The sequence below is a fragment of the Xyrauchen texanus genome, chromosome 48 (genome assembly GCF_025860055.1).
Source record: "Xyrauchen texanus isolate HMW12.3.18 chromosome 48, RBS_HiC_50CHRs, whole genome shotgun sequence".
Lineage (NCBI taxonomy): Eukaryota > Metazoa > Chordata > Actinopteri > Cypriniformes > Catostomidae > Xyrauchen > Xyrauchen texanus.
Window position 1 is genome coordinate 17,396,759 of NC_068323.1, and position 18,306 is coordinate 17,415,064.

General features: G+C 41.0%; 1 protein-coding gene across 1 annotated transcript; it reads right to left on the reverse strand.

Moving 5' to 3' along the window:
* Positions 1-507: 507 nt before the first annotated feature.
* Positions 508-17,905, reverse strand: LOC127639780 (vitellogenin-like). The gene is made up of 30 exons (XM_052121992.1): positions 17,570-17,905; positions 7,501-7,569; positions 7,294-7,353; positions 7,170-7,190; positions 6,858-7,009; positions 6,482-6,733; positions 6,245-6,406; positions 6,010-6,158; positions 5,746-5,896; positions 5,443-5,600; positions 5,193-5,358; positions 4,983-5,108; positions 4,671-4,889; positions 4,364-4,581; positions 4,180-4,277; positions 3,945-4,069; positions 3,751-3,852; positions 3,535-3,654; positions 3,268-3,454; positions 3,079-3,181; positions 2,813-2,998; positions 2,563-2,671; positions 2,255-2,450; positions 1,922-2,178; positions 1,772-1,816; positions 1,578-1,655; positions 1,246-1,452; positions 1,003-1,145; positions 770-908; positions 508-657 (listed from the first exon to the last, which is right to left on the reverse strand). The coding sequence occupies exons 2-30, from the start codon at positions 7,565-7,567 to the stop codon at positions 526-528; spliced, it is 4,128 nt and encodes a 1,375-aa protein (XP_051977952.1). The 5' UTR covers positions 7,568-7,569; positions 17,570-17,905; the 3' UTR covers positions 508-525.
* Between the last annotated feature and the right edge of the window lie 401 nt (positions 17,906-18,306).

Genomic DNA, 18,306 nt, shown 5'->3' on the forward strand with positions numbered 1-18,306 from the left:
AATGGTCTTCCGCATGATGCATGCAGTTTTATTTTTTAACTGCTAGAATGTCAAAAGCTACATAGTGTGGCTTTAATTCTATGTGGGAAGGGCTGTCACTATTTTAAAAGCTTTTACTTTTATGGCTTGCATATATATTGTATTTACGTATATTGAGGGATGGCCTGGTCATCAAAGGGAATGTGATTATGGAGACAAGTTAAGAAAAGTTATTAACACAATCTCTAAAGGAATAATCCCTGATGAGGTAGCACACCTACATCACCGTGATGTCTATTTTATGTGTGTGTGGACTTATTTTTTTTAGATTGTTTTAGTTTTTTGTAATTTCCTTTTGTTTTATATAATATGGCCCCATCGATCACTGTCCATTTTCTGAAACAGCTGTCAGATAACCCCCCACACACACACACAACAAAAACAGTTTTTTGCACTTCACGCATCATTAAGATATGCAAGAAATTTATTAGTGTTACATAAAAGTGATAACATCATTAAATGGTCAGAATGTGGATATTAGTTAACTTAATTAGTTATTTTATCTATAAGTAGTTCTGGGTTCTGAAGAGTTTCTATATCAATATGAATAGAAAAAGTTCCATCCTGATTGATGGGAACAGCAACAGGGAGAGGAACAGCCATCCTTGACAGTGTCATCTAGAGCAGAAGGTACAAAAGTTAGGAATGTAAATTTATTATTTATTTTTTTTTATTATTGTATATGTATTCTACTTAATAATAAAAAAATAAAAAACTATTGGCCTCTGACCTCTGGAATCCTAGCCATGATATTCAGGGTCCTCTGGGTTGGCAAGGCCACGGTCAGATCAACCTCTTTCTCACTGTTCGTGGCTCTTTCAAGCTTGAATCCAGCCTGGAGAGCTGCCATAGGGATGTGCTTAGTCAGCCTAAGTGATGCCCCATAGAAGAGAAAATAATTAACACTATTTTCCATTTTAACATATCAAAAACATTTCATGTGAGGTGTTTGATGAACTATACTTTTTGGCATAGGTGGTGACAATTATTGGAAGCCTCTCCCATTCCAGCTCTAGACGGACAGCAGGGAATTCTCCGAGAACACCGGCCTCAGCTTTAGCAGTAACAGCATATTGTTGACACTCTGGACCCCAAGCAAACTTGGCCTAAAAAAGTATGTTTGTGCTTAATGTTAATGAAGTCAATTTGCTTTAGTGTGAAGAAAAAATATTATTTTTGTTTTAGTATCACGAGTTCCAGTCTTACAGTGACTTTGTGTTTACTGAGCAGAACACCATCAGCACAAATCTTCAAGTTGTCATTTTCAGCAATTGAGGAAACAATGAGCTGCACTCTTGCAGTTGGCTTGTCAAAGTAGGCAGCAAGTTGGTAGCCCATCAGCTTTTGGTCAGCTCTTACGGCACGGGCAATGATAGCAAAAACAGGTGGAACAGAATTTCCGAGGAACTTAGCCTGAAAACATGAACAATAACCATTGAACCAGGACATTTTAGTAGTTCACCAAAGTTCACCTTTGGGTTTTGTAATATAACTTACAAAACAATGTATTAACATTTTAATAAAACAAATTGATTCACCTGTTTCTGAATATCCTCAAAGCTAGATCCAGTGCTTCCACTGCTAACTGCCTTTGAGGCTCCACGGTGTGGCGTGAACTGCAAGCAAAGTCAAGTTTTAATTTCAAGCTTTTCAAGATAGATAATAGAAACCAGACAAATTAAATATAGTAAAAATCTTCACAGTATACATATATATATATATATATAATTACCCGATCTTTGTGGAATTTCCTGAAGGGCTCAATCATGGTGGCAGTCTGTAGATCAATACAAAATAACTCAGTGCAAAACAAAATACTTCATGAAAATATTTATGATACAAATAATGGCTGTTACCAACAATCAACAATCCGTGTCCTCACCTTAGTTATACGAGAGCGGGACATGGAGGAGCTTGAACTGCTGGAACTGATGCTGCGGCTGCGGCGGCTACTGCTGCTTTCAGAAGAAACAGGAACTTTTTTCGCTTCAGTCTCCAGGATTTCCCTCAGTTTCAACAGGATGCTCTTTCCCTCTGGAGTGTCCTCATCAACAAGGTTGTTTTGCTTAAGGAGCCTCTCAGCAGCTCTAGGGCCAACTTGAACCTCAAGCTCGAGTTTTTCAACTGCAGGACCTTCACCTGAAGCCAGAACGACAAACCATTAGCATTATTTTTTTATAACTTTATATAACTTTAAATGTGTCTTAAAGAATACCTCTTGCTACTGAAACATGGGCTGAGTGCTGTCCAATTATGTACAATAGAGGAACATTCTCAATAAAAGCAGCATTGTGAGAATGGACCTCAATGCATCCCTTCATTTCAATGTATGGGACAGCAAGACAGAGGGTCTTGTGGAATGGAGTAGCAGTTCTCACAGCAGGCATTTCAGGATCAGTGTTCTCAGAGGACTGTGAAAATTAATTATAAAGAAAAATGAATGTCAAAAAAAGCCAATTGAAAATGTTAAGCATATAGAAGTTCAACATTTTCTCCATCTCCATGTGTGTGTTTAAAGCTTACACGGTCACCAGCATAAGAGGTCTTTTGCATGGACAATTCAGGTACCAAAGAAACAATTCTCTCTGCAGAGGGATCTTCAATGTTTCTGACCACAGCAAGAGTCTCAAAGCTTTTGGAACAAGAACAGGATAGGATACCAAACCACAGGGGTTAGCCATTTTTAACCTTTTTAATCTTTCAAAAACCTTTTGGATCTTCCAGAAATTCATTTAAAATGTTTTCTATATCAATATCATTTACATTGCATTACCTCAAAGTAGCAATATGTTCAGGAACCTCAACAGGCAGAGCCTCCACCTTGTAATTGCCCTTGAGAATATCTGCTCTTGCTGAAACTTTTCCAGGGACAATTGTACGGATCTTTCCTTTGGCCATAACAGCAGCTTGAATCAAGGCAGTGTTAACTCCCATCACAGCAAAGGTCTGCAGAGCAATGCTGGAGGAAGAATTAGGGAGATTATGTTTGTTGTTCAAATTTTTTTATCATATTTTTAACATGTGTCAGTGAAAGTGTACCTTGGTTTAACTTCTGCTTGGAATTGAACATCAGTCCTCTTCAGCTGCTCAAGAGTGATGGTCTCAGGCTGCTCAGGGAGAGGAGGTGTAATGGTAGCCTGAACTAAAAGGATGAACAGAACAATATCAAAGTAAGAAGTGTCCCTTTTATAACTGTATAAAACTAATGCTGAATGAAAAATAACTCACTATTGACAGATGCAGCAGCAACTGCAGCAGTGTAGAAACTGAACTCCATGGGCACACCAACTGCTGTTGGAAAGATGCGACGTACTTCAGCTGCTAGTAGGGGTTTGGCATACTGCAATGCAATTCCTTCCTGCAAAGCTTTCAGGGCCTCCTTCAACAGTTCACGTGGTTTGGGTCCAGTAGTCATCTGGGAATAGGTTTAATTTAACAGTCATCTAATTTTGAGAACTGCTAATGTGGGAGAAAACATTAAGTATAATACAATACCGGTATTGCTTGTTCAATGATGGTTTTGTCAATGTTCACATAAGCCACTTCCTGTCCAAGAAATTTGATGTAGACAGAAGCCAAAGTCTGATTGTTTGGCAGAGCCTTCCAGTTTGTGAGCTTGAAGGAAAAAACAGAGAAATTATAAGTATTTTGCCCAAGTCATGTTTTTAAAACTACTTAAAATTAAACAATAAAGTGGAAATCATAACTTACTGCTCTTAGGGTGCGCTTTAGCTTGGTGATACGGTCAACACTTTCATCTGCTGCTGGAGATTGCAAAAGAGCCTCCTGGATTCCTTCAGTTCTTACACCAATCTGTTTGTGAGAAACCACAAAGTGAAGACTATTAAAATAATTAAGACAATACATCATTTTGTTAAAAAATCATCCCCTTTTTGGTGACCCACCTCAAGAACATCAGCAGCAGCTCCAGCAAGGTAGGCACGTGCTTTTGCTACTACAGCTCTAGGCAGGATGGTGGCAGCATCATTGATTATGTAGGCACTACCAGCAGCTCCAATCATAAGAGGAGCTTTACAGGTAAAGAGACATTGATGAAATTAAAAGAGATTTTTTTAAACATGTTAAGAAATGTTCACTTTGCCCTCTCTTAACTGACTTCTGAAAATCAGAAAGACTTACTATGATAGATGTCCAGCTGAAGGGCTCTGCTGAAGTGGTAGCTAAGCTTGTCCAACTTGTTGTTCAAGAGCTTTTTGGCAACATTAGCTGCCCCAGCACTGAAATGGATACGCATAATCACATTAGGCTTGTGTTTATGTAAAGTGATAAATAAAACATTTGTAAAATGATTTGCTATTCTTACACAGTTGCCATATCAGGAGCAGTGATTCTGGCCAATGACTTGATGTGGGAATAGGCAAAGCTTGCAACCTGCATATTAGTCTCAATCATTAAAGCACCAGCAAGACTGGAGATGAGAGCCACTGAGGGTCTGGTCTCAAACAATGCAATACAAGCAACCATACGCACTTCAGGGTGGAGAGCCCTGTCCAATAAGAGCTGCAGGGCCACTGGCTGAACCTGAAGTAGGAAACAAGGCTAGTTATATATCTGAAGAAAACATGCACAAAATCTTTTCATATTGAATCCAGCCTGTGTCTGACACTTACCAATTTGGGCTCTTTTTTGGCAATGTTCCTCATGGCCATGATGGCATCAACCTGGACTCTAATGGGCAGAGAAGCACCTGCAGTTCTCAGTCCTGGCAGGAGTTTCATGATAGTTTTAAAACTAGCAGGGTGACCAGCATTGCCCAGAACTTTCAGGGTCAAAGTCATTTCATGAATATCATTCTTGGCAATGGCTTCTGCCATAGTGTCATGGAGGGGCTGAGGAGTGTGATGAACATATACAGTAATTAGAAAGTACAGTAAAACAAACTGACCCCAAACAGAAATGTTTGGAATGGATTAGGCATTTACCCTGAGGAGCTCTGCAGGGCAATTAGGAACTTCAACACAGTACTTGGCAATCATGGAACCATATCCAAGCATGACAACTTCACGCAGAGCTGGGATTGTAGCGATTTTCTCGTGCATTGCCAGACTCTGTTCAAAAAGATATGGAAATGATTAGTTTGTTGTAGACAACATTTGAAGAACGGCACTTTGAGTAGGGTAAGATGTACCCACAGCAGTCAACTGGATGGTGTCCAAATCAGCTGTGACCATTTGCAGAGCAACCACAAGAGCCTGAATGAACTCAGCAATGGTACATTCACCAGAAAGGAATTTCTCCTTGAGGAATTTTACAATTACTGGTGTGCCAACAGCAGGAAGAGCATCCAAAAGCCAGTGCCTACCAGATGAATATTTTTTTGTTAAAAAAAATATAGAAGCATTACATTTTATCCATTTTGCTTTCAATTGTCCAACGCTTTACCTGTAAATGGGTTTGTCCTTGAACTGAGCCCAGATAGCCTCAATATTCTCCAGGGTGGCAACACGCAGGAGCTGGACGAGCTGAAGATACTTAAGCGGAGCATCATCATGGACCATGGCCACATTGTTTTCAACCAGGTGCTTTAAGACCTCAACGATCTAGAAGGCATCAGACCAATGCTCAAACAATGTCTTGAAAGTTCAATAGATAAAACTGTAGAGGTTACATGTAATATTTTACCTTTATATCAAGGGGTTAAACTTATTTAAGGTTAATTTGATTGAATGAAACAATTAATTAAACCTGGGCTTGTGCATCACTGATACTCAGGAGTTGGATTGGAGTCTGAAGAATCTCAGTTGAGAACTCATACTGCAGGGATCCATGGGCCAAATAATCAGATTCTAAGGGAACAATTGGGGTCTTCTCAATTTCAACAAAAGCCAAGGTTTGTCTGAAACAGAAAAAATATATATTTCTCAACTCTCACTTGATGAAATAATAAACTGTGTAATCAATATTGATTATTATTTTTTTCTAATGGAAATCAAAGAGGGTCAATCATACTTTGCTTCCATCTGGGCAGCACCATGGATCTCATTGAAGGGTGAGTACTGATACAGTTCCTCAACTGTTGCCTCTGAGATCAGTACACCATTGGCAGCTGGTTTCATGATGTAGTTGTAAACTGCTGCTTCAACCAAACTCTTGTCCCTCTGTTAAGTAAAGATAAAAAAGTACTGGGTACCCATTTTCCATATATTGAGCAAACCTCTTATTTCTTAGCTGTCTATTGCATTACCTTGGTGCATTCAACACACTTCTCAGTGTACGTCAAGCCAATATCCTTCATGATTCTCTCCTTGCAGTGGCTCAGATCCTTAGACTTGGTGACAATAATGTGGTTGGCCTTTGGATCCTCATTGATGACATAGTGGGTCCTGCACACTCCCTGAACTCCAGCCTTAGAGAACAAGTAGGAAATTGAGATTGCAGATCTTTTAAATAGATGACATATTTACTTAATTCACTTTCTTACCTCTTGCAGTTCATAGATGTTCTGGGTCTTCTTTAGGTTGAGCTGAAGGATGTTGAGGATTCCTCTGTGCAAGTTCATGACAGTAGGGGAGACTCCTGCAGGAGCAAATACCTTTCCAATCACACCATTAGAATACTCAAACTTGATGGGAATCTGGAATTGAGGAGCCAGTGCTGAGGTGAGTTTAGTGGCTGGAGCAAAAGAGTCCGTGGGCCAGATGCCACTGTACTCATAAAGTACAGGATCCAGGAGCTGCAAGGGAGCATTTGCATTTTAACAGATGATTGTTGCTTTTAAGAGCTTGTGCTAGCTAGCACGTTTAGTATTGTCTCACAGTGGAACACCAACAATTGCTTCAGAGCTTAGTAGCATTTACCTTCATCAGGTAGGTATTCTCTGTCACAGCACTGAGGAGAACCTTGCTGCTGACTTTTAAACCAGCTCTTGCCAGACCTTCATGAGGGAGACCGCCCAAAAGCAGAGCCTCATACTTGTACACGTAGGTTTTATCGAGGGCAAACTCAGGAACTGAAAAGCGTTCAAGATTATTTTAGTTATTTATTTGTTTTAGTTTTTTATTTTGTTGAGTGCATTAGTATGATTATTACTTTTTTAAGCAATAACGAAGTAGGTTTTTTGAAGAATTACCACTAATTTGGAATAAAACATGTCAAATTGTACTACTTACCAAGGTTGATCTGTTGACTTGCTAAAAGAAACAAATAAGACAATATAATTTAGATTTCAAGAGATATAATTTGTTCTTATGAGAAATCACCCTTAAATAATAAAAACAAATCTCAGTCACTTACCCACAAGGGCTACAGTCAGGGCAAGCACAACAGCTCTCATTGCTGATGGAATGTGAAGAACTTGACAGAGAGACAGATCTTTTATAGTACTTTATCTGACATAACATTAATTCTTTAATGAATTATTAACAGATGTTTTTACGTGTTTGAAAATGTGTGAGACAACACCTTTCATTGGTCATAGATTTAAATTAGAAGTTAGGTTACCCTGGTCTGTCATCATGTCATCCTCCAGGTCAATGTCCACTGTGAAACACTGATTGTTTGTCTTCATATCTAAGAAGGTTTGTTAAAGAAAAAAATGTTTCACTTTTTTAATGTATTCAAATTTATAAATAATACAGAAGACCTATTCAGATTTAACTTATACATACTACTGTTTATCTATACAATAAACAGAACAAGATTTGTTTATTTTTCTATGCCGTAGCATTTGGATTAATCTTAACTGGAATTAAAAAGGCTTGCTAATTCGAACGTTGTGTCCACATACTGTACTTTTGTCCATGTAGTGTATGTTGACAGACTTTATTTTAGGTTAGGTTACCCTGGCCCCTAACCATATCATCGAAAAACATTTAGTTAAAGTCTCTATTAGTTTATTTTACTAAAATAAGGAGAATGTAACAGTTGATGAACTTTGCTACTAGACCATGTGTCAGTTGGAATTTTACAATTGTTAATGCTAGTCATTTTTAATTAAACAGAAAATATTGTTTTTAAAAGATTAATAAAATAAAAAATTCATGAAATATAACACATTTAATCACAAATACTGTACATACTATAATATTATATTTTTTAGTTTTTCTTTCCCTGTTCTGGAGGCACACCAACAGTACACCTTTTCAATGTACATTTTCCTAACTGCATTTTTTCACCCTTGAAGAGCACTTCGGGAAGAGGATGCCACTTGATAAGTCATTCCAGATAAAAGTAAGACAGCTTATTTTTTTCTCAAAAGGGCCCTTTTACAAGGCATTTGGTGAAGAGTATATTCAAACTCTAATGCCATGTCCTCTTTAAGAGCTTTTTCCTTTGTAGTGAGTATGGAATCAGGACGATCACTTTCGTTTGGAATTTTCCCAGTGTCTCCTTAATCTAACAAACCTGATTCAACACATCAGCTACTTAGAAGAGTAATTCAAGAACTGAAATGGATGTGTAAGATTAGGAAGACATCCAAAACGTTAACTGTTTTGTGCCTGAAGTAATTGAGTTGAGGAACACTGAAACAGAACCCACTTTTAGAACACACTTATCCACTTCCCTTACCCTAAATTTATACCTAATCACTTCTCAACAATGTTGCATAAAGTATCCATTCATCATATTTAAGTAAAAATTGTATAAATAAATCGTATAAATTATGGAACAGCTAATTAAACCCATGGAAAGATATTGATTGCCGGTGCTCATCATTTACTCACTCTTATGCCATCCCAGATTCTGCTGAACACAAACAAAGATTATCATAAGAACTTCTCATCCCTTTTGGTCCAAACAATACAAGTGAAGGGTGACCAGAAATTTGAAGCTCCGAAAAGGAGATAAAAGCAACATTAAAGTAATCCATCAGACTCCAGTGGTTTAATCAATGTCTTCTGAAGAAAATATAACTCCTTTTTTACTCTACACGTTGCCATTGCAGTCCCCAAGCACGATCATGATTTCATGCTCAATATTTATAGTGGAAAAGGGGTTATATTTTGGTCTGTTTCTCACCCAAAACCAACTGAATCGCTTCTGAAGACATTGATTAAACAACTGTAGTCGTATGGATTACTTTTATGCACCCTTAGTTTGCTTCTTTAGAGCTTCAATTGTCTGGCCACCATTCACTTACATTGAAAGGACCTACAGAACAGAGGAAGTCATACATATCTGGGACTGAATGAGGATGCGAAAACGAGTGAACTATCCCTTTAATGAAGCATTCAAGTCACTTCAGAATTATCATATTTATGAGATTTGTGGACATGAACACACCACAAAGTTGTAAATCCAGTGAGATTTTATTGAATTGCAGATTTTCTGAGATGGTGGCATGTCAACTTAAGAAGCACGGCAAGAATCGAGCAAACTGGTGACTGTACTGTTTAGATTGAAAGCATTTTTGTCCTGTTGATGAAGAATAAATCTTTCAGAAAATGAAAGAGATAAAAAATGTGAAATGGGCCCATTCTGTCAAACTAAAATCACTTGAACACGCATTACATTGAAACTACGACTTCTGAACTTGTAAGTACGAACTTTCCTAGAGAACTTGGACAGTTTAAACCATAACATTACTGAAATAGTGTTTATATTGGCAATGTGTTAAACGTATGTGGATTAGACATATTATGATTTTAAAAAAATAAAAAAAAACTGTCCACAACAAAGTGTAACATTGAAGGAGGAAGCTGAGACATTTTTATTGACCAGAACAGAAACTTGCGGAGTGGGCTCTCTTCATTTGGGCCAAATAGTAACCACCCAGAACACCCTAGCAACTGCATGGCTATGTGCTAAAAACACAGTTAAAACAACTTAACAACAGCAACCTGACAACCACATGAGCCCCAACACACAGCAGATCACCTTGACAACTGCATAGCATGCCCCAGCAACCACACAGCACACCCTAGTAAACACATAGTCTACTGTAGCATTATTGTCCCCATTCCACCTGATATTAAGATATTATTCTGGTGATTGGATCACATGTGGTCAGCAGTGCTAAATACAGAACTAAGTGGAGTCTAAAACGTTTTGTGATCAGATCACAAAAACCACGAGTGTAACCGGCAGAGTAGACACTGTCTGGGTGAAGTTTGTCCCTCTGCAGCTATGGTAGCCCCCTGGCGTCACTGTGCTCAGCTAGTCGCTGAGTGGCTAACAATTCATTTGCAGCTAGGCCAGTTTCTAGAAAACCGTTTTTACAACGGGCTAAGAGAGATTCCCTGGTGTCCAGATAAAGTCTACAATCTTGTACTGTTTCGATACGTGGTTCCCTTGTGCAACCAAGGTGTCCGATCGATTGCCAGGCGCTTCGGGTAGTCGTGCTGTGTACTACCGAAGGTCTTGGGCAAGGCACCGCCTGGTAGCTGTATCAGCGATTACAACGCTAACATCTAAAAGGATTGTGAAGACCGGTGCAAGGGCTGTTTCTCCACTGTGTCATTTTATGTCACATTGAGATTGCTCCTGCTGCTTTGCCTTGCCTATTGTTAAGTGTAAATACACTTAACTATCAATATCAATAGTTTTGCCTTTCTTTTATATTTTCTTTTGTTTGGTTATGTTGCCGTGGCCTTCAGCCTAGTGCCTCGATCTGACTGAAGTGGTATTGGCTGTTCCAGTATTTTACATAGTCCTGTTAAGATTTTGCCCAGCTGTATCTTCTATCCACCCTGCTAGAGATAACAACCTTTTCGTCCCTGTCTCTCTCCTCTAGAGTACTAGGGTAGCTGCTCACAGGAGAGGTTCCTGGTAAACTGCACCTCACAGTATTGATTGAATCACTTGCTTGTAGTGGCGGTGCCTATGTGTGTGTGTGTGCTGGGTGTGTATATGTATTTGATTTGTAGGCACCAGAGTTCAGAGCACGGTTGGTGAACTTCACGTTTATCCCGGACCGGTAGCCTACCTTGACAGTGAGTCAGTATTGCCTTGTTGTGTACTGTCAATTATATTGTCTCTAGTAGCAGCCAATACCAGTCTTGGTCTTTTCCTTTAGGCCATGCCTTTTTGTTTGATATTAGGGACTCATTACATTGAGAAGGATGCTACAGACTTGTATCACTCCCTCACGCGTGCTGTTCAAGAGTCAAAAGAAACACCCATTCAGTTTTTAGTGCGAGCCATGGATCTGAGACAACAAATTGTCTTTGCTTCAGAAAGAGTTAAATCTGGTTTGAAGAACAGCGCAGAGCTAATCCAAAATCAATTCCTACAAACAGTACTCACTGCAGACATAAAGCCATACTTACAGAATCCGAAAGTTGAAGATGAAGTCCTTTTGGAAAAAATGACAGCTGCATACACTCTGGAAATGGAAAGAAAGAATAAGTTGTCAACTACATCAAAAGCAAATATGATCAAAATTGCAGCGGTTAGTGAGGAAAGTGAGGAATGTGGAAAGGAAAGCTATGTGAATAAACCAAACAATAAGAATAAACACTATGAGACAAACAAACGTGATACACTGATGGAAAAGGTTGATCAAGGTAATAAAGTTATATGTGAAGCTATTAAGAACCTCACCACTCAAATTGTTAGTCTCCACCAGACCTCTAAGCCCCAACCAATGAGAGTGAGTGAACAGCCGAACCGAAAATATCACCCACAGCCAAAGACTGTAAATAGGAAACAGTGTCAGCAGTGTCAATTGTCCAATCCGGATGGAAGGTGTAGTCACTGTTATAAGTGTGTCAGCGCAGAACACTGGGCATCAGGTTGTAGAATGAGAAATACCTCAGCTAGTACAAACAAAATTGAAATTCTGATTCATCCTGCCGAAAACACAGACAATGTGGATCTGTTCAGCTTAAGAGCACCACTCACTGGTAAACAGCGACAAACAGCCAAGCTAGTAGGGAAGAGATGCCTAGTTCGAGCCTCCCTAGGGGGAGTTGACACTTCAATACTGTGGGACACTGGTTCACAGGTATCAATAGTGGGAACGAACTGGAAAAGAAAATACCTGCCAGATGTTAAGGTGAGACCAGTGGAGGAGCTGCTTGAGGAGGGAGCATTGGAGCTTTCAGCTGCAAATGTAACAGACATTCCGTATGATGGATGGATGGATGGAAATCAAATTCACCTTGTCTAAGAATGCTTTGGCTGGGATGAGTGACAAACCTGTCGTGGTCCCAATCCTGGTTGCCAGCAGTGATATTGAATTTAAAGCCCCATCATTGGCTTTAATGTGATTGAAGAACTAGCATTGACGAACGACACCCGTGGAGACTGTACTTCTTCTGGTCACATGGTGGAAAGGCTGTGCTCAGCACTGGAGGTAGGACGCAAAACGGCAAGAGCTGTCTTGAGAACCAACCCCACATAGCCAGAGCAGGCAGACAACCAGTGACCATCCTGAAAAACAAAGTGGTAGCGGTGCCATGCGGCCGGCTAAATAAGAGAGTGTTGAGTGCGTCACATGTAGTGTTGGTGCCGAACCGTGAGACACCATGGCCAACAGGCTTAGTCATCAGAGAGCAGTTAATTCAGCTCCCTACAGAAGATAACGGTAAAATAGAGGTTACCGTTGAAAACCTAACTGACAATGACATCATGCTGTGTAGTCGCACGACACTTGGATGGTTGCACTGTGTTGATGCCATCTACCCGTCGCAGACAAAGTCTATGGTTGATCAGAGACCTGAGACACGAGACAGCAGCAGTGTCACCTCACTTGCACAGCAATCCAGCCGGATGCCACAACCTGAGCCCTGGAACCCACCTGTGGACCTGAGCCATCTGTCAGATGACCGACGGCAACAGGTACAATAAATGCTCAGAGAGGAATGTGAAGTTTTTGCAAAGGATGATTGTGACACGGGGTGTATTGAAGATTTGCAAATGGACATACAATTAAAAGACAATGTGCCTGTGCAAGGAACATACAGTGCAATCCCTAGACACCTCTACCAAGAAGTGAAAACTCACATACAGGACGTACTCAGTCGAGGCTGGATCCATAAGTCTTGTTCTTTATATTCTTCATCTTTAGTATGTGTCAGGAAGAAAAATGGAGGTCTACGCTTGTGCATAGATTACAGATTGCTGAACGGAAAAACACAGCCGGATCGTCATCCAATCCCAAGGATACAGGAGATCCTGGAAAACCTGGGGGGGCAACTCCTGGTTCACGGTGTTGGACCAGGGCAAGGCTTATCACCAGGGCTTCTTGAGTGAGAACAGCAGACCCTGCACCACATGCATAACACCATGGGGACTGTATGAATGGGTGAGGATCCCGTTTGGGCTTACTAATGCGCCTGCAGCTTTTCAGTGCTATATGGAGGGATGCCTGGGAGATCTTAGAGATGAAGTGTGTGTCCCGTATTTAGATGATGTTTTAGTTTTTAGCTCCAGCTTTGAAGAACACATCCAAAACGTGAGACAGGTACTGCGACGGCAAAGAGAGCGTGGTATAAAGCTGAGGCCAAACAAAATTGACTTTTTCAAAAGTGAGGTCTGTTATGTAGGTCAAGTAATCTCTGCAGAGGGATACAAGATGAATCCCAAAGAGGGGGAAGCAGTTCAAGCACTGAAGCATGAGACACCAACCACTGTGAGAGAGGTGAGAAAGTTGATGGGTTTCCTCAGTTACTATAGATCCTATATACCAGACTTCTCCAGGATAGCCAAACCTCTTACTGAACTGTTAGCAAAGTTTAAGTCTGAACAGGCGCTAAAGCCAAAAAAGAAAGAATGTGAGCCGTAAGTCTGCTCAGTTGCCACTGTCCTATCCTGTCCAGTGGACAATGATTCACCAAGAAATACTGAACAGAATGGTAGATCAGCTGACAAATCCACCAGTGATGGCATATCCGGACTTGGAGAAACCCTTTGTACTTCACGTGGATGCCTCAGAAGAGGGCTTAGGTGCAGTTCTATACCAGTGCCAAGAGGATGTTCTTAGGGTCATTGCCTATGGCTCACGGACATTGTCAGCAGCAGAAAAGAATTACAAGCTACATTCTGGCAAATTAGAATTCTAAACACTAAAATGGGCCATCACAGAACGTTTTCGTGACTACCTGTTCCATGCACCTGACTTTGTTGTATATAGTGACAATAATCCTTTGACCTATGTCACGAGGTCAGCAAAGCTCAATGCAGCAGGGCACCGCTGGGTGGCAGAGCTGGCTGATTATAGATTCACATTGAAGTACAGACCCGGAACAGCAAACAGAGATGCAGATTTCCTGTCACGAAGACAAAAGCCCATTGAAGAGATCATGCGAGAGTGTACAGAGGACTGCCCTCAGGAAGCAATCAAATGCATCGGTAAAGCTCTGGAAAGAGATAAAACCCAAGATGTTGATTGGATCTCTGCTGTCTCTGCACTGCCAGAAGGGTGTAACATCTCAGAGCCAATCCAGCCTCTTGCAGTGGAAGATATCAGAGTTGCCCAGAGTGCAGATTTAGCCATAACCAGAGCTCTGGCTTTGAAAAAAACACATGCATTCTTGAAACATAAAGACAAGCTGGCTGAAAGTGAAGCAGTGAGACATCTTCTCCGAGAGTGGCCCCGTCTAAAGATTGATGGAGAGGGCATCCTCATAAGAGAGACTGCAGCGAGAAAGCAGCTAGTTGTTCCTGAGTCCCTGAAGCCTACTGTGTACAAGCATCTCCACTGGGAAATGGGAAATGGTGGCTCTCGCAAGAGAACGGTTCTTCTGGCCAAAAATGAGACAGGAAATGGAACACTATGTTACCCAGATGTGTCGCTACATAAAAAGGAAAAAACAGAATAATCAGGACACCTATCCAAAGCATTGAGACCTCTGCACCGTTTGAGATGATATCCATCGACTACCTACACTAAGACAAGTGTAAAGGGGGTGAGGAGTATATACTTCTAGTTGTGGATCATTTTACCAAATACGCACAGGCCTACGCAACGAAAGACAAGTCTGGGAAGACAGCGGCCAGAAAACTCTTTGATGATTTTATTATGCGTTTTGGTTTCCCATCCAAGATACATCACGGTCAGGGAAAAGAGTTTGAAAATACTCTCTTTCACAAGCTACAAGACTACTGCAGTATTCGCCATTCACGCACCTCCCCATACCACCCTCAAGCTAATCCTGCAGAGCGCTTCAACAGAATGCTGCTGGGTATGTTGTGCACGCTTGAAGAGTCTCAGAAGTCAAGGTGGAAAGAACACCTAAACAAAGTGGTCCATGCCTATAACTCAACTCTGCACGAAGCAACGGGATTCTCTCCATTCTTCCTTCTCTTTCGTCGTGAGCCAGCTTTACCAGTCGATTTAATGTTCCCCAAGAAAGGAGGAGAAAGGAACCAGTCATAGACTGACTATGCAGAGAAGTGGAGCGAAGTCATGCAAGAAGCCTATGCTATTGTGATGCAAAACATGAAGAAAACTGCAAGGAGAGGACAGAAAATCTACAATCAGCGCACGTGGAGTTCTGTTCTGTAGCCAGGTGATCATGTCCTGGTGAAAAACCTCACGCCCAGAGGTGGTACTGGAAAGCTGCGTAACCACTGGGAAGACATGATTCATATTGTCAAGGGAAGAAAAGGCCCTGATAGTCCAGTATATGTGATTGACCCTTTGCAAGGAACAGGGAGAAGATGGGTGTTACATCGTAGCCTACTTCTACCATGCCCTTATCGGGTTGAAGAGCCAGAAGGTCATGAACCCAACCTTGAAGAGAAAAACAACAGAAGAAAAGCAAGACGGCCAGACATGATACTTACCGAACAGACACAGACAGTTCCAGTGAGGAAGAGTATCGTCTCTGGACAGAATTGAGACATGCTGCGGTATACACCTCTGAATGCAGATGCAGAAGAGTTCTGTCCGAGAACAGAGACACTCCGAGACAGGCCTGAGAGGGCGCTTATACCGGAGTTGCAGCCTGAAGAGGAGCCTATTGAGGAGAGACATAGCTCGGAGAGGAAGATTGATGTTCTGGCTGCTGAATCAGAGGATGAGCGAAGTGATACTGAGATACCACCATGTGTTCTGTTGTGGGGACATTGTTGATTAATATTGTGAAGATAGGAAAGAAAATGTTTAGACATTTTTTTTAGTGGGGGAGGGTGTTGCGACCTAGAAGTATTATTTAATAATTTCATCATTTCCCAGAATAGGAATATGTTTAGAATTCTGTATGGAAATCACTATAATTTCATTGTAATTTCATTTGATAAATTTTCTGGATATTATTCTGATTTATGTTACTGAAAGGTGAAAGTTCAGTTACGATGATGTCATAAGCCAGCGCAGTAGCGGTGTCGAGAGCTGAGCCGAGTAAAGTGAACGTAGGCTATATCGCTGAGGTTAAAAGATGTTGTGTTGCTTTGTGTAAAAAAAGATAATTCCAACAGAACTGGCAAAATAAAGTTGCAAAAGAAAAGACGGAGTCTGTTTTAAGTGTGCAACACTTACTCTGGCGATGTGATTTGTCAGATTAAATGAACATGATCCCCCTGAACTTTGTTATAAAACTCCATATTACCTAAAAAATTAGCTCTGAATAATCACAAAATGACAAATAACTGCAAGTTACAACAAATACAATAACAGTAGCATAAATAAAACCAGCAACCAAAAAAGCTATGAGCAGCATCATTTATTCATACTGCAAAGCATTACTGGGAACTTGATCACAGCTTCTTATCACAGTATTATAAGACACAGATCGCAAACTTTGCTCACACCTCTCAGAAAAAATGCTTACACCTCTGTTTGGCCTCATGTATTCAGATACAAGACAAAGGCAGGCCTAACACAGTCGTAAAGCCTGACTGAGGCCCACAAAAACAAAGTCATAAATCTTGCTGATAAAAACTGTCCAAAGTCAAACAAAGGGAGTACAAAACCGACTACAAATCCCAAGAAGCCTTGCTCACTTTACAACTGTGTGAAATTTCAAAAGACTGAACTCTCAACTCCTATTGGACGAGGCACTCTACAGAACGCACCTCAACTATGGTGTCATGAGGAGTAGAAATACCTCGAAAATTGTCTGTACCCCGCTTCCAGTGACGTTATGTGCCGTATGCAGCTCATCGCTGCTCTCAGGTGTTGCCTCGTTGCACAAGGAAGTAACATGCAACTTGAAACTGCGGCAATACAATCTCTATCTCGCTGGACGAGTTGAGATTACATTGTGTTCCACCGAACACTTTAACGGATCTGAAGGAAACCGCCGAGCAATCCGCATCTTCATCCGTTTGCCTGCAGAAGTGAAGAAAGAAGGATCCCCTTTCCTCTTCAATCAAGTTGACGTCGCTGATTTCTCCGCCAGCCCGCCGAGAATCATCAGCCGTACCGCCCACTGACAGAGTGAGGAAACGGCCCCCCCCCGTCATCACCCGAGCCTCGAGAAACTAAGTCAGAGTCAAACGATGGATGAACACACGATGTTCTACACGCGTCCCCACGCGATCCAAGTAAGAGGTTAACATCTGGGCAGAGATAGAATATTTAGGTGTGTTATTCTTGTGAATCAAGTTTATTGTTTGTACAGTTTACGGACCACCGAGTCCACTCATTGTTGCTAATAATACTCAAGGTATTAATGTAACATACTTTTATCACAAATGAGAGTTTGCTGTGTTGTAATCCAACCACGTTGGACTGTTGTGTATTTACGCCATCGCGGATGAGACCGGCACACTGTGTTTATCCATTAAAGAACCAAATGCCCCGGGAGGGGTTACGCGTTCACCGCGAGCCGTTCACCGCGTCTCTGAGTGATAAATTAGTAGTTGCCTTCTCTCCCACTATCGCGAAACTGGCTTCGGCGCCGCCACTTTCTCTCTCTCTCTCTCTGTCGTACTAACCACACACACACACAAGTCATACAAGCGAAGACACGCCGCACACGGGCAGACGCCATTAACCGGCTTCTCTCTGCCCACATTCATGGCCATACTCTCTGGCTGGAAATCTCACGTGACATACTCTCCACGAGAGTCACGTCCGCCATTTTGTGCGCATCACTCGTCACACACACACACATACCATCCTCTCATGTGTTATAGGCTTATTTTGGTTACCATATCTAATCACGTCACTGTTTAGTTTGTAGTTGAATGACTGAAGTTTATTGACTGCATTGTATTCATTATTAATTGATATTAGATTTTCAATAAACTTCGTTATAATTAAAAGAGAAGTGTTTTGTTTTGTTTTGCATACACATGTGTCAAAGGCTGGCAGAGGATGCCAGTGCTCGAAATCAACCCTTCGTTGTTCCCTTTTTAATCTTGATAATCTACGGACATCAATTTTCCTAAGAGAACAATCTAACATTGAGACTGTTA

Excerpts from the sequence above, each read along its gene's own strand:
- LOC127639780 (XM_052121992.1), bottom strand. The coding sequence starts at position 7,567 with ATGAAGACAAACAATCAGTGTTTCACAGTGGACATTGACCTGGAGGAT. Across the intron at positions 1,656-1,771 it reads GGAAATTCCACAAAGATCGG|TTCACGCCACACCGTGGAGC; the intron begins GTAATTATATAT and ends CTTTGCTTGCAG. Across the intron at positions 1,146-1,245 it reads TCAGTAAACACAAAGTCACT|GCCAAGTTTGCTTGGGGTCC; the intron begins GTAAGACTGGAA and ends ATACTTTTTTAG.